This window comes from Petaurus breviceps, unplaced genomic scaffold, assembly GCF_028583685.1.
Source record: "Petaurus breviceps papuanus isolate PSGF00001 unplaced genomic scaffold, PetGlider_PUasm1.0 90650, whole genome shotgun sequence".
Lineage (NCBI taxonomy): Eukaryota > Metazoa > Chordata > Mammalia > Diprotodontia > Petauridae > Petaurus > Petaurus breviceps.
In genome coordinates this window covers 6819493-6845037 of record NW_027187299.1, presented here as the reverse complement: position 1 = coordinate 6845037, position 25545 = coordinate 6819493, and the positions used below count along the sequence as shown (strand labels likewise).

At 36.8% G+C, this 25545-nt stretch overlaps 1 protein-coding gene across 1 annotated transcript in view; it reads left to right on the top strand.

Moving 5' to 3' along the window:
* The first annotated feature begins 1109 nt into the window (after positions 1-1109).
* NUP133 (nucleoporin 133) overlaps positions 1110-25545 on the top strand; it is an 80463-nt gene continuing 56027 nt past the window's right edge. The window contains exons 1-11 of the mRNA XM_069064885.1: positions 1110-1377; positions 4477-4595; positions 8805-8908; positions 10873-10977; positions 12196-12333; positions 13632-13802; positions 14329-14484; positions 15001-15071; positions 18292-18439; positions 21210-21357; positions 22800-22957. Coding sequence (XP_068920986.1) covers positions 1202-1377; positions 4477-4595; positions 8805-8908; positions 10873-10977; positions 12196-12333; positions 13632-13802; positions 14329-14484; positions 15001-15071; positions 18292-18439; positions 21210-21357; positions 22800-22957 — 1494 coding nt within the window. The 5' untranslated portion in view covers positions 1110-1201. The remainder of the gene's footprint in view (positions 1378-4476; positions 4596-8804; positions 8909-10872; positions 10978-12195; positions 12334-13631; positions 13803-14328; positions 14485-15000; positions 15072-18291; positions 18440-21209; positions 21358-22799; positions 22958-25545) is intronic.

Here is a 25545-nt window from a genome sequence, read left to right as displayed (position 1 = left end):
CCCTGCCTACTTGGGCAGCACTCTGGTAGCCTCCGACCCGAGCTTAACTTCTATTTGTATGCAGGAACACCTTTTTGCTGGCAGCCCCCATTTTAGTCCCTATCCTAGTTGGCCTCGGTATGGCAGGATCAGCAGCAGTGGGTACCACAGCCCTAGTGCAAGAGATCGGACCCCCGGACTCAGGTGAGTCCGAGTTTCAATTATGAACAAGAAAAGGGGGGAGTGAAGTACCCACCAGAAATTATACACCAAAGCCCCCTAAAACCTGCCAGAAGGGGCCCCTACCAGGGTCCCTGGAAACCACCTGATAGGCCATAATAGTGAGGGAACTTTCACATATGTTGCTAGAAACATATCCCAGATACAAGTCTGTTCTTGTTAGGTACCCAAGACTTAACGAGAAATGGCACCCCTCCTTGGAATCATATTTTGTTGTTAGCAACATATTACACTATAAAAATGCATCTTTCAGGAGACTCGATGCTGTCTTCCTTATTAGGGAGGCAGTCACCCCGGTTAATAAACACTCCTATACATTGTAATTGGCACTGCTGACTCGTTATTTCTCGGATGTGCACTTCAAGGCCGGAACTGATCCCAGGTCTACCCACATTGGGGCCGGCAGTCTTACTCACTGTGCCACCTGGCCGCCCCTCCCATGTATGCTTCTTAAGGATTTAACACAGGGCCTAAGTATCCCTGGCAGGATTTGGACTTGGATCCTCTGGTTCCAAGTTCAAAACTCTGCAGACTATCCCACCGCGCTATGTAGGTGGGTGAGCAAGCAAGCTTTTTGCAAAGAATCCTTTTCCGTATTTTGGCTGCTGGTCATGCATCTCTAGAACTTCCCATGCCACTAACTCTCGTGCTTCTGCCAAATCTAAAGCCTGGAGACCCTTCATAGAGCATAGACTGAAGCCTGGACTCAGTCAAAGAGCCGCACTTGAGGATCGTGTCCCTGACCTAGGGGGTAGCGAGTTCTGCTGCCTAGCCACAAGTGGAACAAACCCAAGTTCCGGGACTAAGGAGGCGGAATTTCCGGTTCCACTTCCGACCTCACTCCAGTCAAAACCCTCATGCAGCCGGAAAGCACCGGCGGGCGCGGGAGTCGTGACGTCATCGGAACGCGCCTCGTTTTCAACTGGACCGCGTTCCCTTTAGTTTTCGTGTTTCGTGTCTATACAGGTCCTCCCGCCCCGTCATGTTCCCCGTTGCCTCCGCCTCCCCGCGGACCCCGGTTCGCAGGGGTCCATTGGGGGGAACCACGCCGGTGTGCACGCCCCGTGCGGGGTCTAGGAAGGTCCTGACCCTGGGATCAGCCGTGGGCTCACCTGGGCTGTTCTCGCCGGTTAGCCGCCGGAGCTCCCTGAGCGCGCGGTAAGTTGATTTCTTCCAGGCCCCCTCCTACCCACCCCACCCCTCCGCCTTCTCCACGTCAATTGCTGTGTGGGCCATCCGCGCTCGCGTATCCTGTGCCCTGCTGTGTGTACGAACTGTGCGCGTTTGGGCTCCCGGAATGGGATAACCAGCCACCTTGCGGGGGTGGAGAGGGGCTTCTTTCCAGGTGCCCCGTCCCCGCCCTGGCCTGGCTCTGCCCAGCGAACACTCGTGGTCCCGAACAGAATCGTACTGTGGAAAGGGCACAGGAAAGTACCCCTCCCATATCTCCACCCCGCCCCCATAAGCTTTCTCACACCACCCCCAGAAAATGATGGTTGTTGTTGAGCAGTCATAATCATAATGATCCATATTGACTGAACTTCTTAAGGTTTACAAAGTGCTTTCCGCACCAAAACCCTGTGAAGTCTACTGTGCAACTATGGTTTCCTTTATACAGATGCTCCAACTGAGGCTCGGGTTGTGATTGGCTGATAGTGATACAGCAGAAGTGTTAGAGCCCCCACTCAAGTTCAGGTTTCCTGTTTCCGAAGTCCAGAAGTTAATCAACTAGCACTGTGTTAAATCCTTAAGAATCATACATGGGGGGCGGGGGGGGGGGAAAGACAGCATGCAAATAACTGGAATAACTAGGTACACACAAGATATATGCACAGTAGGTAGAAAGGTATTTTGAGAAGCTAAAGGCACTGTCAGCTAAAGGAACTGGAGCTGAGTATTGAAGGAACTGAGAGACAGTGGTAAGGGAGCAAAACTTGGCAGGCATGGGGGAAACAGTGCAAAAGCACTGAGAGGGAGGAGGGAAATGGATTGTTGTGTGTGAAGAGCTTCCAATAAGCCAGTGTCACTGGTTCTTAGAGTTCAAGGAGAGCCGTAAAAGTGTAAGATTAGAAAAGTCAGACAGGACTAGGTCATGAAGAACTTTAAATACCAGAGGTTTTTCTATTTGGTTCTGAAGGTAATAGGGAGCCACTGTTCATAGAGCAGAGGGATAACAAATCTGGTCAGACTTACTCTTTAGAAAAATGCGTAAATGGAGCTCATCTTTAAAATTATAAGTGATATTTATCTAAAACCATCAGCAAGCATTATCTGTAATGGGGATAAACTAGCAGCCATCCCAGTGCAATCAGGAGTGGAGCAAGGATGCCCATTATCACCTCTATTATTCAGTATTGTACTAGAAATGTTGGATACAGCAATAAAGAGAAGAAAAAGAAATTAAAGGAAGTAGAATAGGCAATAAGGAAACAAAACTATCACTCTTTTCAGATGATAGGATGTTATACTAAGAAAATCCTAGAGAATCAACTAAAAATCTACTTGAAACTATTAACAATTTTAGCAGAGTTGCAGGATACAAAATAAACCCACATAAATTATCAGCCTTTCTATATATTACCAACAGAGTCAAGGAGCAAAAGATAGGAAGAGAAATTACATATAAAATAACTGTAGACAATGTAAAATACTTGGGAGTCTACCTGCCAAGAAAAACCCAGAAACTATATGAACACAACTATAAAACTTTTTTCACACAAAGTCAGCCCCAGACAATTGCAGAAGTATTAGTTGCTTACAGGTAGTCTGAGACGGTATAATAAAAATGACAGTTCTACCTAAATTAATCTATTTTATTCAGTGCCATACCAATCAAATATCAAAAATTATTTTATATAACTAGAAAAAATTAAAAAAAATTCATCTGGAAGAACAAAAGTTCGATGTTGTCAATTACAAAAAATGTGAAAGAAGGTAGTCTAGCTGTACCAGATCTCAAACTGTATTATGAAGTGGAAATTATCAAAACAGTTTGATACTGGCTAAGAAATAGAGTGGTGGATCAGTGAAATAGCTACAAATTACATTATAGTAAATGATCATAGTAATCTAGTATATGATAAACCCAAAGATCCAAGCTTTTGGAACAAAAAGTCATTTGACAAAAACTTCTGGGAAAACTAGAAAACAGTATGACAGAAATTAGGTATAGACCAACATCTCGTACTTACATACCAAGATAAAGTCAAAATGGGTATGTGATTTATACATAAAAGCATGATACCATAAACAAATTCAGAGAGCATAGAATAGTTTATCTATCACATTTATGGACAAGGGAGGAATTTAGGACCAAAGAGGATTTAGAGAGCATTACAAAATGTAACCTAGATAATTTTGATTACATAAACTTAAAAAGTTTTTTCACAAACAAAGCCAACACAACCAAAATTATAAGGAAAGCAGAAAACTGGGGGAAAATTTGCCACAAGTATCTCTGATAAAGGCCTTATTTCATCATTGCAAGATCCTTAGAATAATAAGATACTATTTACTGTAAAATGTAAGGTTTCTGAGGACAATGATTTTTTTTTTATCTTTTTATCTTTTTTTCCTTGTTGAGTGCTGTATATGAAATAGATGCTTTGTAAATGTTGAAATGGGAATTTTACTGCATTTTGAATCATTTTAAAAATGAGAAGAAAGTATTTCAGGGTGGATAGGTAGCACAGTGAATACAGCACCTGCCCTAGAGTCAGGAGCACCTGAGTTCAAATCCAACCTCAGACACTTAATACTTACTAGGCATGTGACCTTGGGCAAGTCACTTAATCCAAATTGCCCTGCCTTACCCCTTCCAAAAAGAAAAAAATATATAAAAAAAGAAAGTATTTCCACTTTACCGTATTTGCTATAAAGAATAGTATAGTAACAAAAATACCTTCTATGAGATGCTAATTGATTCATTAGTTTTCTTATATAGTTCCATAAATGAATGTGTATCTTATATAAACTCATAATTTTGGAACTAGAAGGGATTGTCTAGTCCCGTCATATTTTATTGAGGCTTTGAGAAGTAAATTACTTGCCCAAGTACATATAGCTAGTTATTAACAGAGTTGAAACTAGAACTTAGGCTTCTTAACTACCCAGGAAGGTGCTTTTTCCACAATAATTTATTTTTCCTTGTCCTGTCCCCTGTTTTTAGATTTTCTTTAAGCTAAAATTATGCCAAAGTTAAGTTAATGAATGAAATTAAATTACAAAACAAGTAACAAACTGTATTATTTTGTTTAGTGGAACACCCACAAGAATGGTACAGCACCAGTCCATCAGTGAGACTATCAACTATGATGTGAAAACGTTTGGATCTTCTCTTCCCGTTAAAGTTATGGAAGCTCTAGCATTGGCTGAAGGTAGGTGATGTTGGTCATTTTAGAGACTTTAAATGAAAGTTTAGGCTAAAAATAAAGGATCTGAATTTATGATTTGCATCTATATATATATTTGACTCTGATTTTCACAGTATATTCAAGACCATGAGGGATGTAACTAGTAGCTTCAATAACAAAATGACTGTCAGGGTTGATTCCAGAATAACCAAACTAAACCTTAACAACTTTAACCTTTAGCCAAAATCTAAACCAATATCAAAAGTTGACTAATAAGAATCATGAGTTTCAATCCTTCAAAATAGGCCAATAGAATTTTGAAACAAAGGATATTAACCAACTTTTACAGTAGAAACCAAGGAGAGCATAGATATTCACGAAGTCTTTCCTAAAGTCTTATTGCTGTAATCTTTGGATCACACATGGTGAAGGGAGAGGCTGCTCACACAAGTTTGTTCTATGATCTTTGACATGTTAATACAAAGATTCTGCCTTCATAATGAGAAACCTATAATAAATTCTATAGAAAAAAATTCCAAATGAACAGGAAAATATTGCACCTCTCTTCCCTATTCTTTAATCAGTCATGATCATAGAGAGAATGTAGAGAAAGACAAGGTTCAAGGTTAGCCATGTTGTCCCTTTAAGAGATTCAACTCTAAATTATGACCTTTCTGGTTTTCTTAACATTTCACTTTCCCACATCCTCTACATTGTGACACAAGCCTCCTTGCTGTTCTTTGAACATGATGCTCTATCTCTCAACTCTGGGCATTTTCACTGGCTCTCCTTATGCTTGTAACTTTTTTCTTCCTGTACCTCTTAGCTTCCATGTTTTCTGTCAAGTGTCAGCTAAAGTGCTACCTTCCAGGAAAAAGTGTTTCCCAGTTTTCTGTAATCTTCGGGCCTTTTTTTCTGAGATTATCTCCTATTTACTCTGATGGTACATAGTTGTTTGCGTATTGCCTCTCCATTAGGTTGTGGGCTCCTTGAGGGCAGGGTTTTTTGTTTTTTTTTTGCCATTCTTTGAATACTCACCATCTAACACAGTGCCTAGCACATAGTGGGTACTTAATAAATGCTTGTTAACTTTTACTTGATCAGCTGTTTTTTCCTAAATAATGTAATATTTATGCTTTAATTTAAGTACACTAACAGTGCCCCTAGAGTTTGCTAGAATTTTTGTAAAGAATTTCAGCAGTAATTTTTAGGCATCAAAATTTCTACCATCGTTCTGCATGGATTAAATATTTAAATAGTCTGTGCTGAGTACTGGAGACAGAAAAAAAGAGGGGGGGGTTTAAAAATATTTCTTGCCCTTAAGGACCTCACAATCTAAGGGGGAGACAATATTCCAATAACTTTGTATAAATAAGATATACACAGGATAAATTGGAGATAATCTCATTTTGCAGAAGGTGAATTTTTAGTTGGGACTTGGAGGAAGTTAGAGAAGCCAGGAGACAAATGAAGAGGAAGGGAATTCCAGGCATGGGTTACCTGTCAATGAAAATGCTGGAGTTGGGAGATGAACTATCATGTGCAAGAAACAGTTATTTAATAAGCATTTATTAAGTTCCTGCTATATGCCAAGCAGTGTGCTAAACACAGTATACAACGAGGTCAAAGTTGCTGCATCGCAAGGTAGATAGAGAGGTATAAGGTATAAGAGGCCTAGAAAGATAAGAGGGAGCCAGGTTTTGAAGGGCTTTAAAAGACAAACAGGATTTCATATTTGAAGATCAGTTTGATAGTTGAGTGGAGCATGGACTGGAGTGCTGAGAGACTTGAGTCAGGGAGACCAACCAGAAAGCTATTTCGATAGTCTAGGCATGAAGTGATGAAAATCTGCACCAGGGTGATGGCAACGTCAGAAGAGGGAAGGGGGCATGTATAATAGTTGCTATGATGGTAAAATCTATACAGTTTGGCAACAGATTGGATATGGGGGAGAAGGGAGAGAGTGAGGAGCCAAGGATGTCCTCTAGATTGTGAGCTTGGGTGATTGGGAGGATGGTGGTGTTCTTGAAATAGAGAGAATAGGAAGAGAGGAGGATTTTTGGAGAAAGAATATGAGGTCCTTTTTGTACATGATAAGTTTAAGAAGGCTATGGAATATCCCATTCAAAATGTTATAGATGTGAGACTGAAGGTCAGGAGAGAAGTTATGGCTGGATAAATCTGAAAATCATCTGCATAGGAGTGATGATTGAATTCACGGGAACTAATGAGATCACCAAGTGAAATAATATAGAGGAAGAAGTGAAGAGAGCCTGGGATAGAACCTTTGGGGGACACACCTACAGTTTTCAGACACAACCTGGATATAGATCCAGCCAGGGAGACTGAAACGATGGGAAGGCAGTCAGGAGTGAGTAGTGTCATGAAAACCAAAAGAGAAGAGAGTGTCAAGGAGAAAAAGTTGATGGACGGTGTCAAAGGCTGCAGAGAAGTCAAAAAGGATGAGTATTGAGAATAGGCCATTAGATTTGGCCACTATATATGGTATTATATATACATATATAAGATGTGTGTATATATACACACACATATACTCTGTGTGTGTGTGTGTGTGTACATGCATAGGCAAGTTTTAACTAATTACTCCACCTAAAATCTAATTCTGACCTTGATCCTAGACCTTCAGAAATGCCAAGGAAAGACTGTTTTGAAGTTTGCAGGTTGGAATGAATTTTCTTTTCTTTTTTTGGAGGGCAGTTGGGGTTAAGTGACTTGCCCAAGGTCACACGGCTAGTTTTTGTGTTAAGTGTCTGAAGTCGGATCTGAACTCAGGGCCGGTGGCCCATTCACTGAACCACCTAGCCACCCCAAGAATGAATTTTCTTAATGAACTGTTGAGCCAGTTCCTAATATTTGGCTCTTTGTTCATTTATCCCAAATAACACAGTTCACATCAGATAAGCTCCTTCAGTGGAGGTTTATGTTTGCTCCTCAGGGGTACATATCTTCCTTTATAAACTAGTCACCTCCAGTATGACAGAGGAAAAGCTGAGTGCATTCCATCAGTTCAGAACAATGACCCCATCATCAAAAGTGCACTGTTATCTGCAGTCACCAGTGATTCCCACATTTCCAGGCATCCATGACCTCACCAGTAAGGATAGTACTTCCCTGGTACAGATTCCAGCGTCTCCACCTCTTCTCAGTATTAATAAGTGAAACAGTGATAAGATTAGATCTGTTGATCTTCAGGTATGGAGACCCAGGGAAAATGGTGCTGAAACACTGGGCTATATAGATTTGCATAGCACACTTTTGGCTCCTCACAAAGAATCCCCCTAAAGTGGCATTGATGTTTCAGGACTTTAGGCAGTGTAGTCTCTATGGAGTAGAGGGTTTTGATCTGTTCTACTTCCTTTAATTAAATTAAAATTGGGATCCATTCAAAGTATGGAAAAGTTCCAGGGCAAAAATATTACTCAGTTCTAGTAAAGATAGCATTTGATCATCCTATTTGTAGATTTATCCTGGCCATTTGTTTTTTATTTTCCTTCATCTGATTCACATGTCCTCTGATTTCATTAACCTTTACTGCATGTAAAAAGGAGAGAGATAAATTCAAATCAATAAAATTTCCATAAATATTAACAGGTAGCTATTTTTTTCCATTGGGAAAGAGCTTGTGAATGAATGAAAACAGTTTTTAGATGACCAAAGATTTTATTTGTTTATGCCATCACTGTTCTCTGTTACTACAATAATAGAGTGACATCAGTATGCTAGTTAAGTTTTGCCAAAAGCATGCTTGACATTGTTTAATGGAATCATTTTGGGAGTTCTCTTTTATATTTAATACTAGAGTGTACAGGTGGCAAGTCAGCTTATTGAACATCTTAGCCTTACCACCCTACTTGCCCCTTTTAAAAAAAAAAAAACAAACAGATAAAGAAATAGATGCTTTTTAGAGGCCCTTACTGGAAGGTCTTTTTTCAAAGTAATTCTCTCTTGAGATTTTACATGGCTACTTAAATGTATTTTTTAAATGATTATATTAAAAAAAAGATAAGATTTTGGAAATAAGTGATAGTAATTGAATTATCCAAGGATATTTTTTCTGTTCACTTAGTTTCATATTAGATTAATTTACCTTTGGGTTAGATTAAGTCCCTTTACAGTGTAGTGTGACTTTGTTGTAATGTTATGAATTGTGAAATTTTGTTAGCTTCTCTTGTATTTAGAGCCTTGTCTTATAATTTCCCTTTTCTTTCTTAGCTGATGATCAGTTGACTGTCCACATAGATGAAAGTGGATGGGCATGGTTGGTCTTCAAAGAACGACTCATTATTTGGAGGATTGGTCAGTCACCAGTTGCTAAGGTAAGAGCTTTGTAAAGAAGAGACAAGTAATTAAATAATTTAAAAAAACATTTTTTCTTAAATGTTGACTAGAAATAAGCAAAACTATTTTTATGAATACTTTTATTAGTACTTTTAATGAATATATGTATTCTTTAGTTTTGTAAAATAACTGTATGATGCTGTATATGTGTACAGAAATGTTGGGAAATAACATGATGAGTAATTTCTCCCTTTTAGTATTTCTAAACATATTCTTGAGATTCATGTTTTGTTAATTGAATAAAGAAACATAGACATTTTTAGTGAATATATTCCAGATTGAAGAAAATCTGGCCAAAACAGCACAGAAAATGGTCTTGTCTAGAAGAATGAAGTGGAAAGCATTCCTTACGTACTGGTGAGGAATGCTGAAATCAAGTCAGAAACAGCAGGCAACTAGGGAGGGATTGTAGCCAGTGCTGGGGGCAGGATGTCGATGAGCAAACCCAGAGTCTAGGTACCAGTGTTATCAGAATTAGTTTGTAGGATATAGGACAGGATAGATTGATGATAGCAGATTGGTTTAAGAGGACTGGACTGATTCCATTGTCTTTCAGCCAGGATTTTAAAGCCTTCTCATGTAAGAACTAGAAAGAACCTGACATAGGATTGGAGCTGAATCTTATATATACTGTACAATGCTTGATAAACTTTTTAAGGTAACTTACAGCCATTCTAATAGGAGAGGGAGCATAAATATGTCTAAGGGTAAAGGTAATCTGGGGCGGCTAGGTGGTGCAGTGAGTAGAGCACCTGCCCTGGAGTCAGGAGGACCTGAGTTCAAATCCAGCCTCAGACACTTAATACACACACACACAACTCTAGGCATGTGACCTTGGGCAAGTCAGTTAACCCCAATTGCCCTAACTTCTCCCCTCTAAAAAAAAAAAGATTTAAAATAAAAAGTAATCCTTAGCTCCTGACTTTGTGACTGTTGTTTAGTTCCTCTCATATGTTACTCACGAGATTTTACTTCTTTCTGCCCACTGCTTTCAAGTTAGATGACTTCTTTGCTGTCATTGAAATAATATCATTGGGCAAGGGGTCTCACTAAACAAGTTGGGAAGAATTCTTGGTGCCTAGCTAAGAGACAGGAAAGAGACAACTGAAAGAATGAAATTAAATAATAATTAAGAATTAACTTTACATGCAAACAATCAAACAAACCAACTGAGAAAATGCTAGTTAATTTCTAAAGGAAAAGGAAATAATTATAGTAACCAAGCAATTGTTATAGTAGCTAACATACTTCTTTAGTCATTTCTTTGAGCTACTTTGTTTTAAAATAATAATAGCAAGATGAAAGTTTGATTTTTAAAAAATATTCTGTAATTTAAACCACAAAGAATGAATGAAAAAGCATTTATTAAACACTTAAGTGCAAAGCACTGTGTTAGGTACTAGGGATACAAAACAGAAAAGTAAAATAGCCTTGCCTTCAAGGAATTCATGGTCTGTGAGGGGGGCAATTGCAGCTGCAAGTCTGATGACAGGGCTTGGTGGTCCTTAGAAGGATGCAGTAGCAAAGAAGATGATAATGCCTTTTTCTTAGTGTCATTTTCATGAATAAAACCCTAGCAGTTCCTGATATGAAATCATATGACAGAGCCAAGGACTGTGAGGAAAAGTTTCTTTTTCTGCATCTTCAAGGAACTATGCGTGCTAAGGAGGTGAGGGCTGCAGCTAGAGTTGCCAGACCACATCTCTCCAGGAGCTACCTCTGTGGATGGTGACCGAGGAGGCACTACCTGGTCTTGGGGTGAAGGGCCTGTTTTCTTTAAGGGGTAAGGGGAAGTGGTGACAGTGTTTGACTCACTTGGCACATGTGTAGTGTAGCAATTTTGAGCAGTGGATCAGAGTTCAGAACAGAAGAGAAAAGAAAGAAATCTCATGTACATTTCTATTTGATCAGAGGAATCATATATTTTGGTTTTCTCCTACAGTTATTGGCTTGCAAAGAACTTCAGCTACCACCTAGTGATTTCCAGTGGAGTGCTGATTTGGTAGCCCTCTCCCACCCTGCAACCCATAAAGTTCATTCTATTCAGGTAAATAACATGAACCTTTATTTAATTATACTGAAAGTGCTCCTCTAAAGTAATGTTGGTAGAGCTGTGAATTGACCCAACCATTCTGTACAGCAATTTGGAGCTATGCCAAAGGGCGAATCAAGCTGTGCATACCCTTTGATCCAGCAATACCACTACTAGGTCTGTATCCCAAAGGCATTTTTTAAAAAAGGTAGAGACAGCTAGGTGGTGCAGTGAATAGAGCACTGGCCCTGGAATCAGGAGGACCTGAGTTCAAATCTGGCCTCAGATACTTAACGCACTTAGTAGCCATGTGACTTTGGGCAAGTCACTTAACCCCAATTGCCCTCCAAAAAAAAAAAAAGGGTAAAGGACCTATTGTACAAAAATATTTATAGCAACTTTTTTTGTGGTGGCAAAGAATTAGAACTTGAAGGGATGTTCATAAATTGGGGAATGGCTAAATAAGTTGTGGTATGTGCTAATAATGGAATACTGTTGTGCTATAAGAAATAATGAGTTGGCTGATTTCAGAAAAACCTGGAAAGACTTACACGAACTGATGCAAAGTGAAATGAGCAGAGCTAGGAGAAACATTGTACACAGTAACAGTGATATTGTACAATGATCATTTGTGAATGATTTAGCTTTTCTCAGCAAGACAGTGATCCAAGACAGTCCCAAAAGGCTCATTATGAAAAATACTTTCCATCTCTAGAAAAAGAATCAATGCAGTCTAAATACAGATTGAAGCACACTGTTTTTCACTTTATTTTTTCATGGGTTTGTTTTTTGTTGTTGGTCTGTTTCTTCTTTTACAACATGACCACTAATTTGGAAGTATGTTTTGCATGGTTGCACATATGTGACCTGTATCAAATTGCTTACCATCTTAGAGAGATGGAAGGAGAAAATTTGGAACTCAAAATTTTTAAAAATTATGTTTGTATGTAATTGGGGAAAAATGAAAATTATGTTTTAAAAAAATAAAGTATTCCTGGCAAACCTCTAAGACTTAAGTAAGAATTGATGGAAGGAGTTTCCACACAGGGGGTTCCCTGCAAAGTCACATAAAACCACAAGTCTGAATCAAAAGCCAAAATATGTACACAGCTTTTATTTAACCTTTTCTATTATTCAGATTATAAACTAACATTTTTATCAACATTTTGAAATAATTACATCGGAAGTTTTCTTATAATTACTAAGTGTGTTTTAATATAATTTAATTTCAAGTCTGTGGCTGTAATGGTTGCCACCAGAGAAGGATCTGTTCGATACTGGCCCAGCCTTGTTCACGAAGACAGCTATGTAGAGACTTCTGTTGACTTTGGAAGTGTAGACAAGGTGTGGAGTTTTCTAACAGCTGTACAGGTATGGTGCATATTTTTCTTAGTATCATAGGAATATATCTAGGAGGTAGAAGTTGGATGGTTGAAAAATGGGGCCTGTGAATGGGTCAACCTTATTCCTATTGAATCTGGCTTGAGGAGGGAGGGAAATACACACTAAATAGGGGATCTCACCCTCCAGGAGAATGGGGGGGGAGAGGATGTGAGGGGGGATGATGGAAGGGAGGGCAGGCTGGTGGGGAGGGAAGTTGGAAGCACCCACTTTTGAAAAGGGACAGGATCAAAGTAGAGAATAGAACAAGTGGGATGTGGGATAGGAGGGAGGGAAATATAGTCAGTCTTTTACAATATATCTGCTATGTTATTGTTTTGCATTAGCCACACATGTACAACCTATACTGAACTGCTTATCTTCCCAGTAAGGGTGGGTGATAAGGGAGGAAGGGAATGAATCTGGAATTCAAAGTTTTAAAATCAAATGTTTAAATATATATATACTATTATCAATATTGTTTTACATGTAATTGGGAAATATAGAGATCCACCATGCCCTACTGGAAAAGTTGAAACGGGTATGGGAGAAAATATGGGAGAGAGCAGATCAGAGGTGGGGATATCCTGTGGGACTGCTGTTTTGGGAGGATGGGTGGGGGAAAAACGGGGAGAAAATTTGTAACTCAAAATCTGGCGGAAACGAACGATGTAAATCAGAAGTTAATAAAGCATTAAAAAAAAAAAAAAAAGAAAAATGGGGCCTGTGATCAGATCAGATAGGCCAAGAAAGTAGAAGAAAGAAAAGCAGTGAGGTACTCTGGGGAAGGGCTTCAATTCAAGCTTACATCTTGACCTGTCAGTATGGGGAGTGAATGCTATAATAGAATTCTAACCCATGAGAATAAGATGACAAACTGGGATTGTTTTTAACAGCATTTTAGAGAAGCAGGTTATTTTTATCAGGTGATGAGAAGTCATGGTATAAATTGTGAACAGCTTTTCCTTATTATTAATGGACTTATCAATATTATCATTAAATTTAATCATTGATTTATTAAATTTATAATTGAGCAATCTTTACAAAAATAGAGAACATAAGTCCTGAGAAATTGGGGGTTTTTATGCAGAAAATATTTTTTTCTGCAAAATTTGTGTGGGCTGCTATGTATTTTAACAAAAACAGCAGGACTTTCATTTTTAAAACTTTACAATTAGTTTTAGGATGAATATGATTTTGCTTGTAGTGAGCATTCTTTTTGTTATTGTTAATTTTCTTTGAAAGTTTCTGTTAGAAGTTATTTTGATTGCCCTGTCATTTTTTCTTAGGGTGGAAGCTTTATTTTGGCCTCTTCAAGGACCCAGCTAATTCGATTGATACCTGAGAACTTGGGCAAGATTCATCAACATATCCTTCCACAGGGTCAAGGCATGCTTTCAGGAATTGGTAGAAAGGTTTCTTCTCTTTTAGGAATTTTGTCTCCCAGCAGTGACCACACAGTAAGTTTGAAAAATGAAGGTAAAAGGACTAATGTGAACCTAATCAGTTCTACACTTAAATCTAATGTTTTGATAACTTAGCATATTTTTCTCTTTAATAGTAGTACATTCTTAAAGAATCAGTCAAGAAGTGCAACTCTGAATCCTAATCAAATAATATTTATTAAGAACTCATCTGTATAGGCTATCAAAATAGCCAAATGGTGTATCTATCAATATTTTGTATAACTCTAAAATCATATACATTACAATATTCTTAAAAATAAAATTATTTTAATAAAAGCATATTTAAAGTTGACTATAGAATTTGTTACCTATTTAAGTTACTGGTTAAAAGCCAAATTTCAGATTGCCAAGGTAAATCTATACAGTTCTGAATGCTGTAGTTTTATAAGATCTTGTCTCAGAAATGATTGTGCTGGAATTATAAAGGAAATAGCCAAAATCATAATATATTTGGAATTTGTGATAAAAATTTCAATTCTTATGACTCTGACTTAAGAATGATTTTTCTTCACCCATTCAGCTTTCCAGTGTTCTCTGGGACAAAGAGAAGGCGAGTTATTACACCCTTACAAGTTCAACTCTAAGCAAATGGGAAATAGACAATACTTCAGAAAGACAAGGCCAAAGTTGGGACATCAATAAAGCCCTTAAGGAAAACATCACAGATGCGATTTGGGTAAGGGAGAAACTGTTCTCCTGTGGATTTTTTTAGTTTTGTTTTTGTCACTGACACCTTACATTGCTTTTATTTATCTTTTAAAAATGTTTTATTGATACCTTTTGTTTTTACATAATAGTCACTGTATATCCCCAACACCCTTTACCTACCAAACATTGAACCTTCTCCTTGTAATAAAGAAAAAGAGTCAAAAATAAGCGATATAGTGTCTATGGGAATGTGTGCACCAGTTTCTACCGATAGTCTCTCTCCCAAAAGGACATTGCCCCCAATTATTTTAAAGGGTATATGAAAATCCTCAAAACAAAATTAATTATAATTCTCTTTTATCTTTAAAGAGATTATAGCACTTCTATAGAGCACCTCACCATGTAGTACTTCTGTACCAGAGAACATATAGTACATATAATGTTCAGTTAACAAAATTCTAGGAACTCTGCAATCATTGATTAACGTGTTCATTTAAAAAAATTTTTGTTTATGTTTATTATTGTAATCCATGTCTTGCTCTAGGGGTCAGAAAGTAATTATGAAGAAATCAAAGGGGGTGTCAACATTGAATATTTGGATTTGCAGCAGAACTGGTAAGCAGTTAATTTTTTACAAGGAAGAAAGGATATTAGTAGTTTATAAAGATCATTGGTATTATAAAGTGATGAGCATTCTTTACCTTTGCCTTTCCACATGTTCCATATTTTACCGAGCTGAATGGTCTTTTTGATTCCATGTTTTGTGCAGTGCTAATCTCTGACTTACGAATATGCAACTTGTGAAAACATCCTGGTGATATAAAACAACAGAGACTAATAATGCTGTCTACTGTCACTGGAGGTATTTGGAGCCTTCTCCTATTTACATTTCCCAGTGTTGCAAGCAGCCTCAGTAGTGCTGCTCATATCTCTAAGTGTGGAAGAGAAGAGGTGACATTTTACATAGAAGTAATGTTCAAGTACTAAAGTTCAACCAAACTGTCTTCTATAGACAGACCTGGAGCTAGCTTTTTGGTAATGGCGTATTATAGGGAACATGGATCAGGATTTAGAATCAGAGACCCTGGGTTCAAATCCTGATGCTCATTTGTTTCATGGGAAACTTCACATTCTTTACTGTTCTCAAGGCTTCATCTGTAAACAAAGGGGTTACGCTGCATGATCTCTAACATCCTTTCCAACTCTTGGTCTATGATTCTATGATGGTAATCAATCATTTATAATATTGTTTCTATGGGGAATGTTTCCTGAGTTCCAAATAGCTGACTTACAAATCTGTTTTTTAGAATATAATTTTTCATAAGGAAAATGCCTGTATTTTGTATAGTTGAGAAAAATTTACATTATTTGAGGTGTGATTTATAATTAAGATATGCACTAGGATTTCACATTCTTAATATGTGCTTTATTTTATTTTATTTTTTTCTTTTTGGAGGGCAATTGGGGTTAAGTGACTTGTCCAAAGTCACATGGCTAGTAAGTGTGTCAAGTGTCTGAGGCTGGAGTTGAACTCAGGTCCTCCTGACTCCAGGGCTGGTGCTCTGTTCACTGTGCCACCTAGCCACCCCATTAATGTGTGCTTTAAAAGAAGCTCATAGAATTTGTTTATAGAAATAAAGGAATTACCATTCTATTTTGGATTACTATTCTATTTTAGATTGCTGTTTATGGTATTATGTTATGATATTCATACCATGGTATTCTAATAGATGTTCAGAGTATTCTCTCCTTAAAATTTTTTCCATAGAAATACTTCAACTTTTTAGACGCTATTGAAGATTGAGATATGTTCTCTAAGTGAATTTTCCTGATAAATTAAGTTTATCACTTTTAGTTTAAAAATTGTATTTAGTTTAACTATTTTTGATAGAAAACTTTCTATAATGAATTAGTTCCTTTTTAAACAAGATGCTAGACATAATAGTTTCTTGATGACTTGATTATAAAGATCAATGAATATGCTATAATGCACAGAATAATTATTTGCCTACTTTTGGATTTTTTTGTCTTACTTGTTCTCATTTCTTAGCTTCAAACCTCTTCTCTTTTTCTGTCTCTTTCTAACAAGTCTGTTCAAGTTGACCACCATTTATTAAGCACTTATGTGCCAGGCGCTGAGCCTGGAGAATAGATTCAAGCAGAAGGAAAGGTAGTCCCTGCCTTTTAAGAGCTTATATTCTAATGGAAGATAACACATAATAGAAAACTGAAAAAGAAGGAAGGAAAGAGGAGGAAGGGAAAGATGGGAACTATCAGAATTTTGGAAAAGTAAACAAACTTTTTACAAAATTCTAAAATGTTGGAATGATGGAGATATCCTTTGAAATTTGAAGAAAGCTAATCTTAGGACAAATAAAGTACTGTTTCACCTAGTAAGTAACAGACTTATGCAACTGCCTCAAAAACTGATAAAAACAGAAATTATAAAAGGATGCCCTATAAAATTCTTTTAGAACAGTCTTGCTCATAGTTGTAGCCCCTGAAATGCTTAGCACATAGTAGTACATGGTATATATTTGATAAATTAATTTTTCAAGATCTGACCAATTTGTGAATAAAAGTTATGCATGATTATTAAGAGACTCTGATATATATTTTAACTTTATAGTTAACATCAGGGAGATTATCCATGCCCTCTCCTGGCATTTCTCTGTGACAAGAGAATATTTTGCTAAATTAGAATAACAAAATGACAAACCAGAAGGAAGCCCTGAACTTTTCACTTTGAAGCACCCTTAGCCCCTATAGCTTCTTCCTCTGATTGATGGGTACCTTCTAGAACCTCCATTTTAAGAAGGATGCCCAGGTCAGCCACATCTTCATTCATCTTCTGCTCTACTCCTCACTCTGGACTGTACCCCAGCATGGCTTGCATATAATTTCTCTTGTAGGAGCTACTTTGTCTTTCTCCCAATGGGTTATTTTTATTTCAAGTATTTAGAGATCCTGCCCTTTATAATATATTTTACAATTTTGCTCTATTTTGAGCTGAGGATTACTAGTCTATAATTTCCTAGATCCCCTCTGAAACCTTTATGTATAGAAGTCATATTTGTAAACCATCATTTGGCATAGGGGTGGTCATTTATAACCAACAGGTTATTCATTTTGACCAGTAACCTCCTTTTATTTTTTAATTTTCTTGAACACTCTAGTGAAATAAGTAAAATATATAGGCATAAGTCATTGATTAAAGTTGATGTAATATATGCATTGCTCCATACCTTCATTACTATGCGTGAATATTTAGGATATATAGTTTTGTAACTTTGGCAGTTTTGTATGTGTGTGTGTTTCTGATGTAAAATATTTTGAAAAAATGCTTTGCATTTGTTAAAATTCTTGACTCCTCCTTATATTTGAAGTCCATTTGAACAGGAATTAGTCTTCATAAGAATCTAGCCAGTTTTACTAGCCAATTACTTAAAGCATAATCATTCTTTTTCTTTCTTTTTTTTGGAGGGAGGACTATTAGTGGGTAGTTGCCTTTTTGTTTTCTTTTATTTTTTTACACTGAATAGAAGTGTTTGTGATTCCAATGAATGTTAGGGATCAAAGGGCAAGAAATAAGATTCTTTTACTAGTTGAGGCAATGTTGAACCTGGATAATCAGTGGCTTAAATAAATTTGTAATTTATTTTAAAAAATACCCTGGATTTCTGAGGTAAGAGGTATGAACAACCACATAGAGACTTTACAAACTTGAGCAAATATTCAGCATTGCTGTGTATTCTCCTCCCTGGGTAGTAATAAATGAATTTATAGGACTGATTAAGGTATTCTATTGAGGGTCTTTTTCTCTCTAATTGAATAGTGATGGACTCGTGATTTTAGCATCAGCATGGCATCCAGGAGATAGTCCATGTCTCACGTATTATTCTTTAATAACAGTAGAGGATATTGGCTACCAACTCTCTGGGGAAGTTACTGTCGAAGTTACTCAGTATAATCCGCCATTTCAGGTAAGGAATTATATGGAGTTTTATTTAAATCATCAGCATGGAATTGCACAAATTACATTGATTTTGTTTTGAATCATGGTGGAAATATTCTTGCTAGTTTAAAAATATTGAAAGCCAGTCTCTTGTTGCTTTAAATCTTTGTCTTTCCATATTACTCAATCTTGGAATTTGTTCGGATTATTTCTGAGGTGATCTAGTTAGTCAAGCATTTAAGACACTGTGCTAAAAATTGGGGATGCAGAAAAAATGGCAAAAATGAGCCCTTGATTTCTAGGATTTTACACTATACTTGAACAGATAACGTGTAAATGACTATAGGTATGTACAGACTATATGCAGAGTAGATGCAAAGTCATCTGAGAGTGGAAAGTGCTTGAAGCTGGCAGGGTGTAGAAGGACCTTTTGCAGAAAATGAAATTTAAGCTGAATCTTGAAGCAAGCAGGGGAAAGTCAGATGTGTGAGAGCAGAGCATTCTGGACATAGGCAGTAGGTACGAGACACAGAGATGGGAGATGGAGTGTTATGGTCATGAGGGAGCAAGTAAGCCATTGTGACTGGATCAGTAGAGTTTATGGAGGGGAGTGGTGTAAGAAGACTGGAAAGGTTGGGGAGAGCTTTAAATGCCAAGTAGAGAAGTTTGTATTTGATCTGAATGTTACAGAAAGCCACTGGGGTTTTTCAATGGGAGAAGCTGGGAGAGGGGAGAGGATAAGAGCAGGGACATATGAATTAGGAGGAGATTTTAGTCATCCATGTGAGAAGTGATAAGGTCTTCAGTTAGAGTGGTGGCTGTGCATGAAGAAAGGAGAAGGATGTGAGAGATATTTTGGAGATAGAGTTGACAAGACTTAACATCTGATTTAGTATGGGAGGTGAGAGAGTGAAGAGTCAGGATGACTGAGGTTAAGAACTTGAGTGTCGGGGCGGCCAGGTAGCACAGTGAGTAAGAGCACCAGCTCCAGTGTCAGGATGACCTGGGATCAAATCCGGGCTCAGACACTTAGCACCACACCCAGAAATAACTGGCCGTGTAACTTTGAGCAAGTTACTTAACCCTGATTGCTTTAAAAAAAAAAAAAGAACTTGAGTGCCTGGAAGGATGGTCATACCCTCTATAGAAATAAAAAGGTTAGGAAGAAGAGTGAGTTTAGGTCAGGGGTTCTTTACCTGGGGTCTGTGAAATTGTTTTTGTGTTTTTAACTTTGATAACTATATCAATGTAAGTGGTTTCCTCCATGAATTTTTTGTGTACTTAAACATATTATTTTGAGAAGTGCTCTTTAACAGACTGATAGAGGGTATATAACACAAAAAAGATGAAGAATTTCTGGTTTAGGGAGATCTATTTTGAACATATTCAGTTTGAAGTGTTCATTGATCATTTAGGTAGAGATATCCAGGAGTCACTTGGTGATGCAGGCCTGGAGCTCAGGTGAGAGAGCTAGGGGCTGATATAGATGTAGATTTGTCATGTATATATATAGAGAGGACAGCCTAAACCAATGGGAGCTGATGAGATCACTAAAGGAGAGAGAAGAGGACCCAGGGTAGAACTATAAGGTACATTCTACCAGAGCTGTTAGGACAGGCATCATGAGAAAGGAGACCAAGAAGTGAGCAGACAAGTAGGAGCAGAACCAGATCTTTATGAAAGTTCTGGCAGAAGCCATAAGAAGTTAGAACCATTAGAATTAAAATTTATCAGTATAAATTAAATTGTATACTATAATCTTTTTGTTTAGGTTTTAAAGACTTTCATATGAAAACTGCTAAATATTAAAACATGCATATTGTGAGACTTTTTCAGAATTTGAATTCTTATTATGGAATCAATTTAATAAAATTCTAACATTTTAATACCATTATGTAAAACCAGAAAGCAAAATGTTACCTATCAGTAACAATGGCTCATCTGATAATTTGATCATCCTTTGGATTATTGATTGATTGAGAATCAATGTGGTTTTGTTTCTAATTCTGTCACTGACTCATGAACTTGGACAAGTTTGCTGTGCTTCAGGTTTTTGGTCAGGGAAATAAGAATAAAAATGTCCTATGCTAATGTCAATTCTAAATTAAATTTTAAAAATTATTTTAAATTATATTAAACATTTTAAATTATTTTTTTTAAACCCACATTTACTACAAGATTTTAGTGTTAGACTTAGAGTCAGGGAAGTCTGCATTCAAATTTGGCTCCCTGTATTTACCCCCTTTGTGTGTCAATTTCCTCACCTGTTAAATTGTGAGTATAATACGTATAGTTCCTGCATAGGAATTAGGTATCTAGGTGACTCAGTGCATAAAGCACTAGGCTTGGAGTCAGGAAGAATGTAGTTCGGATTCTGTCTCAGACACTTACTTCCCCTGTGGTACTAGGCTTGGCCTCAGTTTTCTCATCTGTAAATTGAGGATAATAATAGCAACCCACCTTTAGAGGATTTTTGTTATCCTCAAATGAGGTAATATTTGTAAAGTATAATATATATTCAGGCGCTTTATGATTGTCAGCTGTTATTTACTGACATAGAATTAGCTTTTAGATTTTATGGTTATAAATAGTTTATTTTCCTGTATACTTGTATGTGAACTTATTTTTGAAGTTGTCTGTGACTCATTTATTGTAAGTGGTCTTTTGACTTAGGCTTAAATTTTTAAATATCTTATTCTTGTATAGGTTTGTGTATAACACAGAATAGATAGTTAAACATAAAAAATGATAATTTTCTTTTTCTTTGTTTTTTTGGAATCTTAAATGAAATTATTCAGTCTGAAGAGCTGGCGATGTCCCGATTGTTGGTCCCTGATTTTTCAAACCAGGCTGCCTATCTCTATGGTGAAAATGCTGTTTTTGCCTGCTCCACAGGAACTGGAAGATGTTCTTTACCTCAGGAGAAAATTATCTTCAGTGCTTATGGTAAAGTAGTAATTACAAGAAGCATGGCTTATACTTCTTTATCATCTTTACCATTCTTTCATTTTATTCCATAGTCTAATGGTTCTTCAAATATAATGTCTTCAGAGGCTTACAAGATACTTATCTCTACTTCCATAATGTGGACATCACCCTTTTACTGGGGGGAAAAAGCTGTAGTATTTTCATGCTGTTAAAAGGAAGAAAATAATATTTTTTCTGTAGAGTAGAGAATCAGATAGGAAAGAAACTGATAGGAGAAGTGATCAAAGTCTTCCATTATGGTGGTCTGGTCATGGTAGGTACTATGTAAATATTATTAAATTACTTTTGACAAGATGGAGAAAATTGGAAAGCAGAGTGCATAATTCTATAACATTAAGCATACCTAGTCTCTAAGACCCCCACTTTTCCATAAGGTATAATATATCAACTTATCATCTTTTTTCTTACTATAGTAGTATGATCATCTTTAAGAAGGAAGGACATCTTTAAGAGCTAGCTTTTTATCTCCAGCATTATGACTTTTGTGAAGTGATGTTAGAAGTGATTTAATTTAAACCTTTAATTCCTCAGAGGAGTAGATTGAAGTCCCAAGAAGCTAAGCAACTTGGATAAAATCATACAGCAGAACTAATTGGTAAAAGAGCTAGAATGAGAGCTGGGACTCCCTGACTAGAGGTTTCCCCCAGGGCTCTTTGTGTTGCACTGAACTGCCTCTTCTGCTTTGCAAAACAGTATTTATATGGTGCTTTTAGCTTTGCAACAGTCCTGAGAAGTAAGTAATACCAGTGTTGTTTCTTATCTTATCTTCATGTTAAAGATGAGCAAACTGAATTCATAGAAGTGTCTAGCCTTGGTAACACCAGTAATCCTCAGGAATCCAGATTTTAACTCAGCTCTATAGATTTTTTTTTAAAGACCAGGTCTCGTCTTGCATAAACTGAAAATGCAATGGTTACTTACAGACCTGATCCCACTAATGATTGGGCTGGGAGCTTTGACCTGCTTTATTTTGGACCTGAACCAGTTTTCCTCTCCCTCAGCATTGTGTCAACATGGTATAGCTACCCAGTTGACTTAACATAGTGTACCTCACAATTCTCAAAACTCAAGAGATTGACTCCCCTCAGCCTCCCAAGTTAGCATGCCCAGCATCCCTGCTAATTCTCAGCCTATGTCCTTTTCCCACTCATTGCCTCCAAGGTCTTGAGTAGTCATTTGCAGAAAAACTAAAGAGGAAAAAATAAGTTTTAATTATCTTTAAAAGTTTTTAATACCTTGCATTTGTTAAATTTTTAGTATCATGTCTGATTGATTAGATCATGGTTGGCAGGTGAAGTTTTATTTGTGATTAAGGAAAATTTCTGAACCATAAAATATTTTGTGAAAAATATTTCCATTCTGTTATATGACATTTATCATTATGTCATTCTTTCTTTTAGGAGATAGTATTTTAGGAGCTGGTTCCTGTGCTGGTCTTCCAGTTTTTTTCTCTAGGAACAGTGGACTAGTGGCAATTGTTTCTAGGGAAAATGTTTCAGTATTACCAGAAGATCTTGAAGATTCCTTGGCATCTTCAGTTGCTGGACCAAATAACGAGGTATTATATAGTCCCTCAAGTTAATTGTCAGTATTATGTGAAAAGACTAAAAATAATGAGTGGTTTGGATTAATTCACCATTCTTTATGCTTCTAGTGAAATAAATGAAAGTCATGCCTATATAATATAAAACATCTAATCAATTTAAAATTTAAAAGTTTATTTGACAAAGTGGAGACATTTGGATTATATTTTTCTCTTTGGAAATGCTAGTAGTATGTCTTATTTAAACTTAGAAATTATAAGAAATTTTGATATTCAGTGGAACACAATATGTTATATTTATAGTACAACAAAAAGAAAACCTTAAGACAATTGTAACATTAACTGTGATGTGATAAGCATATAAAGACAATCATCTATTGTGGAATAATTGTTTCTTTATTCTTATTCTTTGGTCTGTCACAAAAGAATAAGTAGTGGTATTAGACATGACCTGTTTCCTTAAAATGTCTGAATCTCTTTTGTAATATTTTAGTTTATTCTTTTAAAAAGACTTGATCATTCTTGGTCTCCTTTGCCAGTTTGATTCATTATCCTCTTGCCACCTGAGTGATTATTACCCCAAAGCTCTGCCCTATTTCCTCATCATTTTTTCCATGCTGTAGTTCCCCGGTGTTCTCATTTGCTTCTACAAGTTTAATTATCTCTACACAGACAATTCCCAAATCTTTATATCTAACCCTAATCCCTTAATTTAGGCCTGCAGCTCCAACTGTTATGTCCCTCTAATACCTTAAGTCATCCAAAGCAAGATTCATCATCATTTGCCTTTACACCTACTCTACTTTCCCAATTTCCCTTTTTTCTTCGTGATACAACATTCTCTGAGATTGAACCCTGAGTCCTTTCTGATTCCCCCCACACCCTTCTCATAGCCTTCATTTGCCAAATTCTGCTGATTATACATTCACAACATCTCTTGCACCTTTATCTTCTGTACTATTCATACTACCACTACTCTGGTTCAAATTTGCATCATCTACTTAGGTTATTGTTATAGATGCCTACCTGGTCACTTCCCCAGTACAACCTTCACATAGTTTTCAAAGTAATCTTCTCAGTGCAGTCACATCCCTGGCTTGCTCAGATCACAAGTTGGCTCAGAATTATATGAACTCAGAACTTGAAGGAATCTCAGGAGCTGCTAGTTGAACCTATGCCTGAACAGAAATCCACTCTCTAAAATACCCAAGAAGTCTTTTCTTGTTGACCTTTCATGATGGGAGAACCAACTGCCTCCCAAGACAGCAGATTCCACCTTTGTGTGTTTCTAAATACTAGGAATTTTTTTCTTTATCTCAAGACTAAATTTGCTTCTTTTCAGCTTTCACTCAGTCCTATTTTCTTCCCTCTTGAGAGGTTCAGAGCATAAGGCCTTCTTCATAATCACACCTTCAAATAATTGGATAGCTTTCATGTCTTCCCTAAATCTTCTCTTCTCCAGGCAAAACATTCTTAATTCCCTCAGTTATTCTCCCTGGATACTCATGGTCCTCTTATCTTTCACCATCCTGATTACTTTCCTCTGAATGTTCTCTTGCTTATCAATCCTTCCTAAAATGTGGCCCCCAGAACTCAACACAGTACTCCTTGACTGGGTCAGTTTAAAGTGAAACTCTTGACCTTCCAGTTTGGGCACCAGGACTCTTTGTAGCTTCAGATCACATCTGTTTGTTTGCCTCTCATGTTACATTGTTGACTGATTTTGAACTTGTTAGCCGCTAGAACTTACGACAGAGCATTGGTGTCAAACTCCAAAAGAAATAGAGGCCACCAGGCTGCCTAATGATCCTGCCACATACTGACTTTAGTTTTAAAATGCAATATTGTCTACATTTTACTGTATTTCATTTTGTTAAATATTTCCCATTTACATTTTAATTTGGTTTGGGCTGCACCCTGGAGTGTTGCCAAGCAGAAGCCACATGTTTAACACCTTTGACCTGGAGGATAAAATCATAATTTTAAGTTTGATATTTTAAAAAATTTTTATTTTTAATTTATTGAAATAAAACAAGCATTTCCATAGCAGTATAATAAAAAAGATAATTGCACATGAAATTGCAAATATGTACACCTTGGTGTTCACTTTAAATATGTAATGAAATTATCATATAAATTTCCTTCCCTCACCCGCACCTCCCAAGATCACTACCATTAGACACAGGTAAAAAGGGGTGTGTATGTGTTTATGTGTGTATGTGTAAATTATTCTGTACATCTATTTATCAGTTATTTCTCTGGATTCAGATAATCATCTTTCTTCATATGTCTTTCATTGTTAATTTGGATATTTATAATAGAATGACTTATTTGCTCAGTCATTCTTAAAACAATATTGTTGTTACTATATACAATACTCTCTTGGTTCTGCTCATTTAACTCTTTATTATTGCATGCAAGTCTTTGCATGTTTTTCTAAGATTATTGAACTCATCATTTCTTATAGTAAGGTGGTATTCCATCACAATCTTATATCACAACTTGTTTAGCCATTCCCCAATTGATGAATATCCCTGCAATTTCCATTTCTTTGCCACCACAAAGAGAGCTGCTATAAACGTTTTAGAGTGTATAGGTTCTTT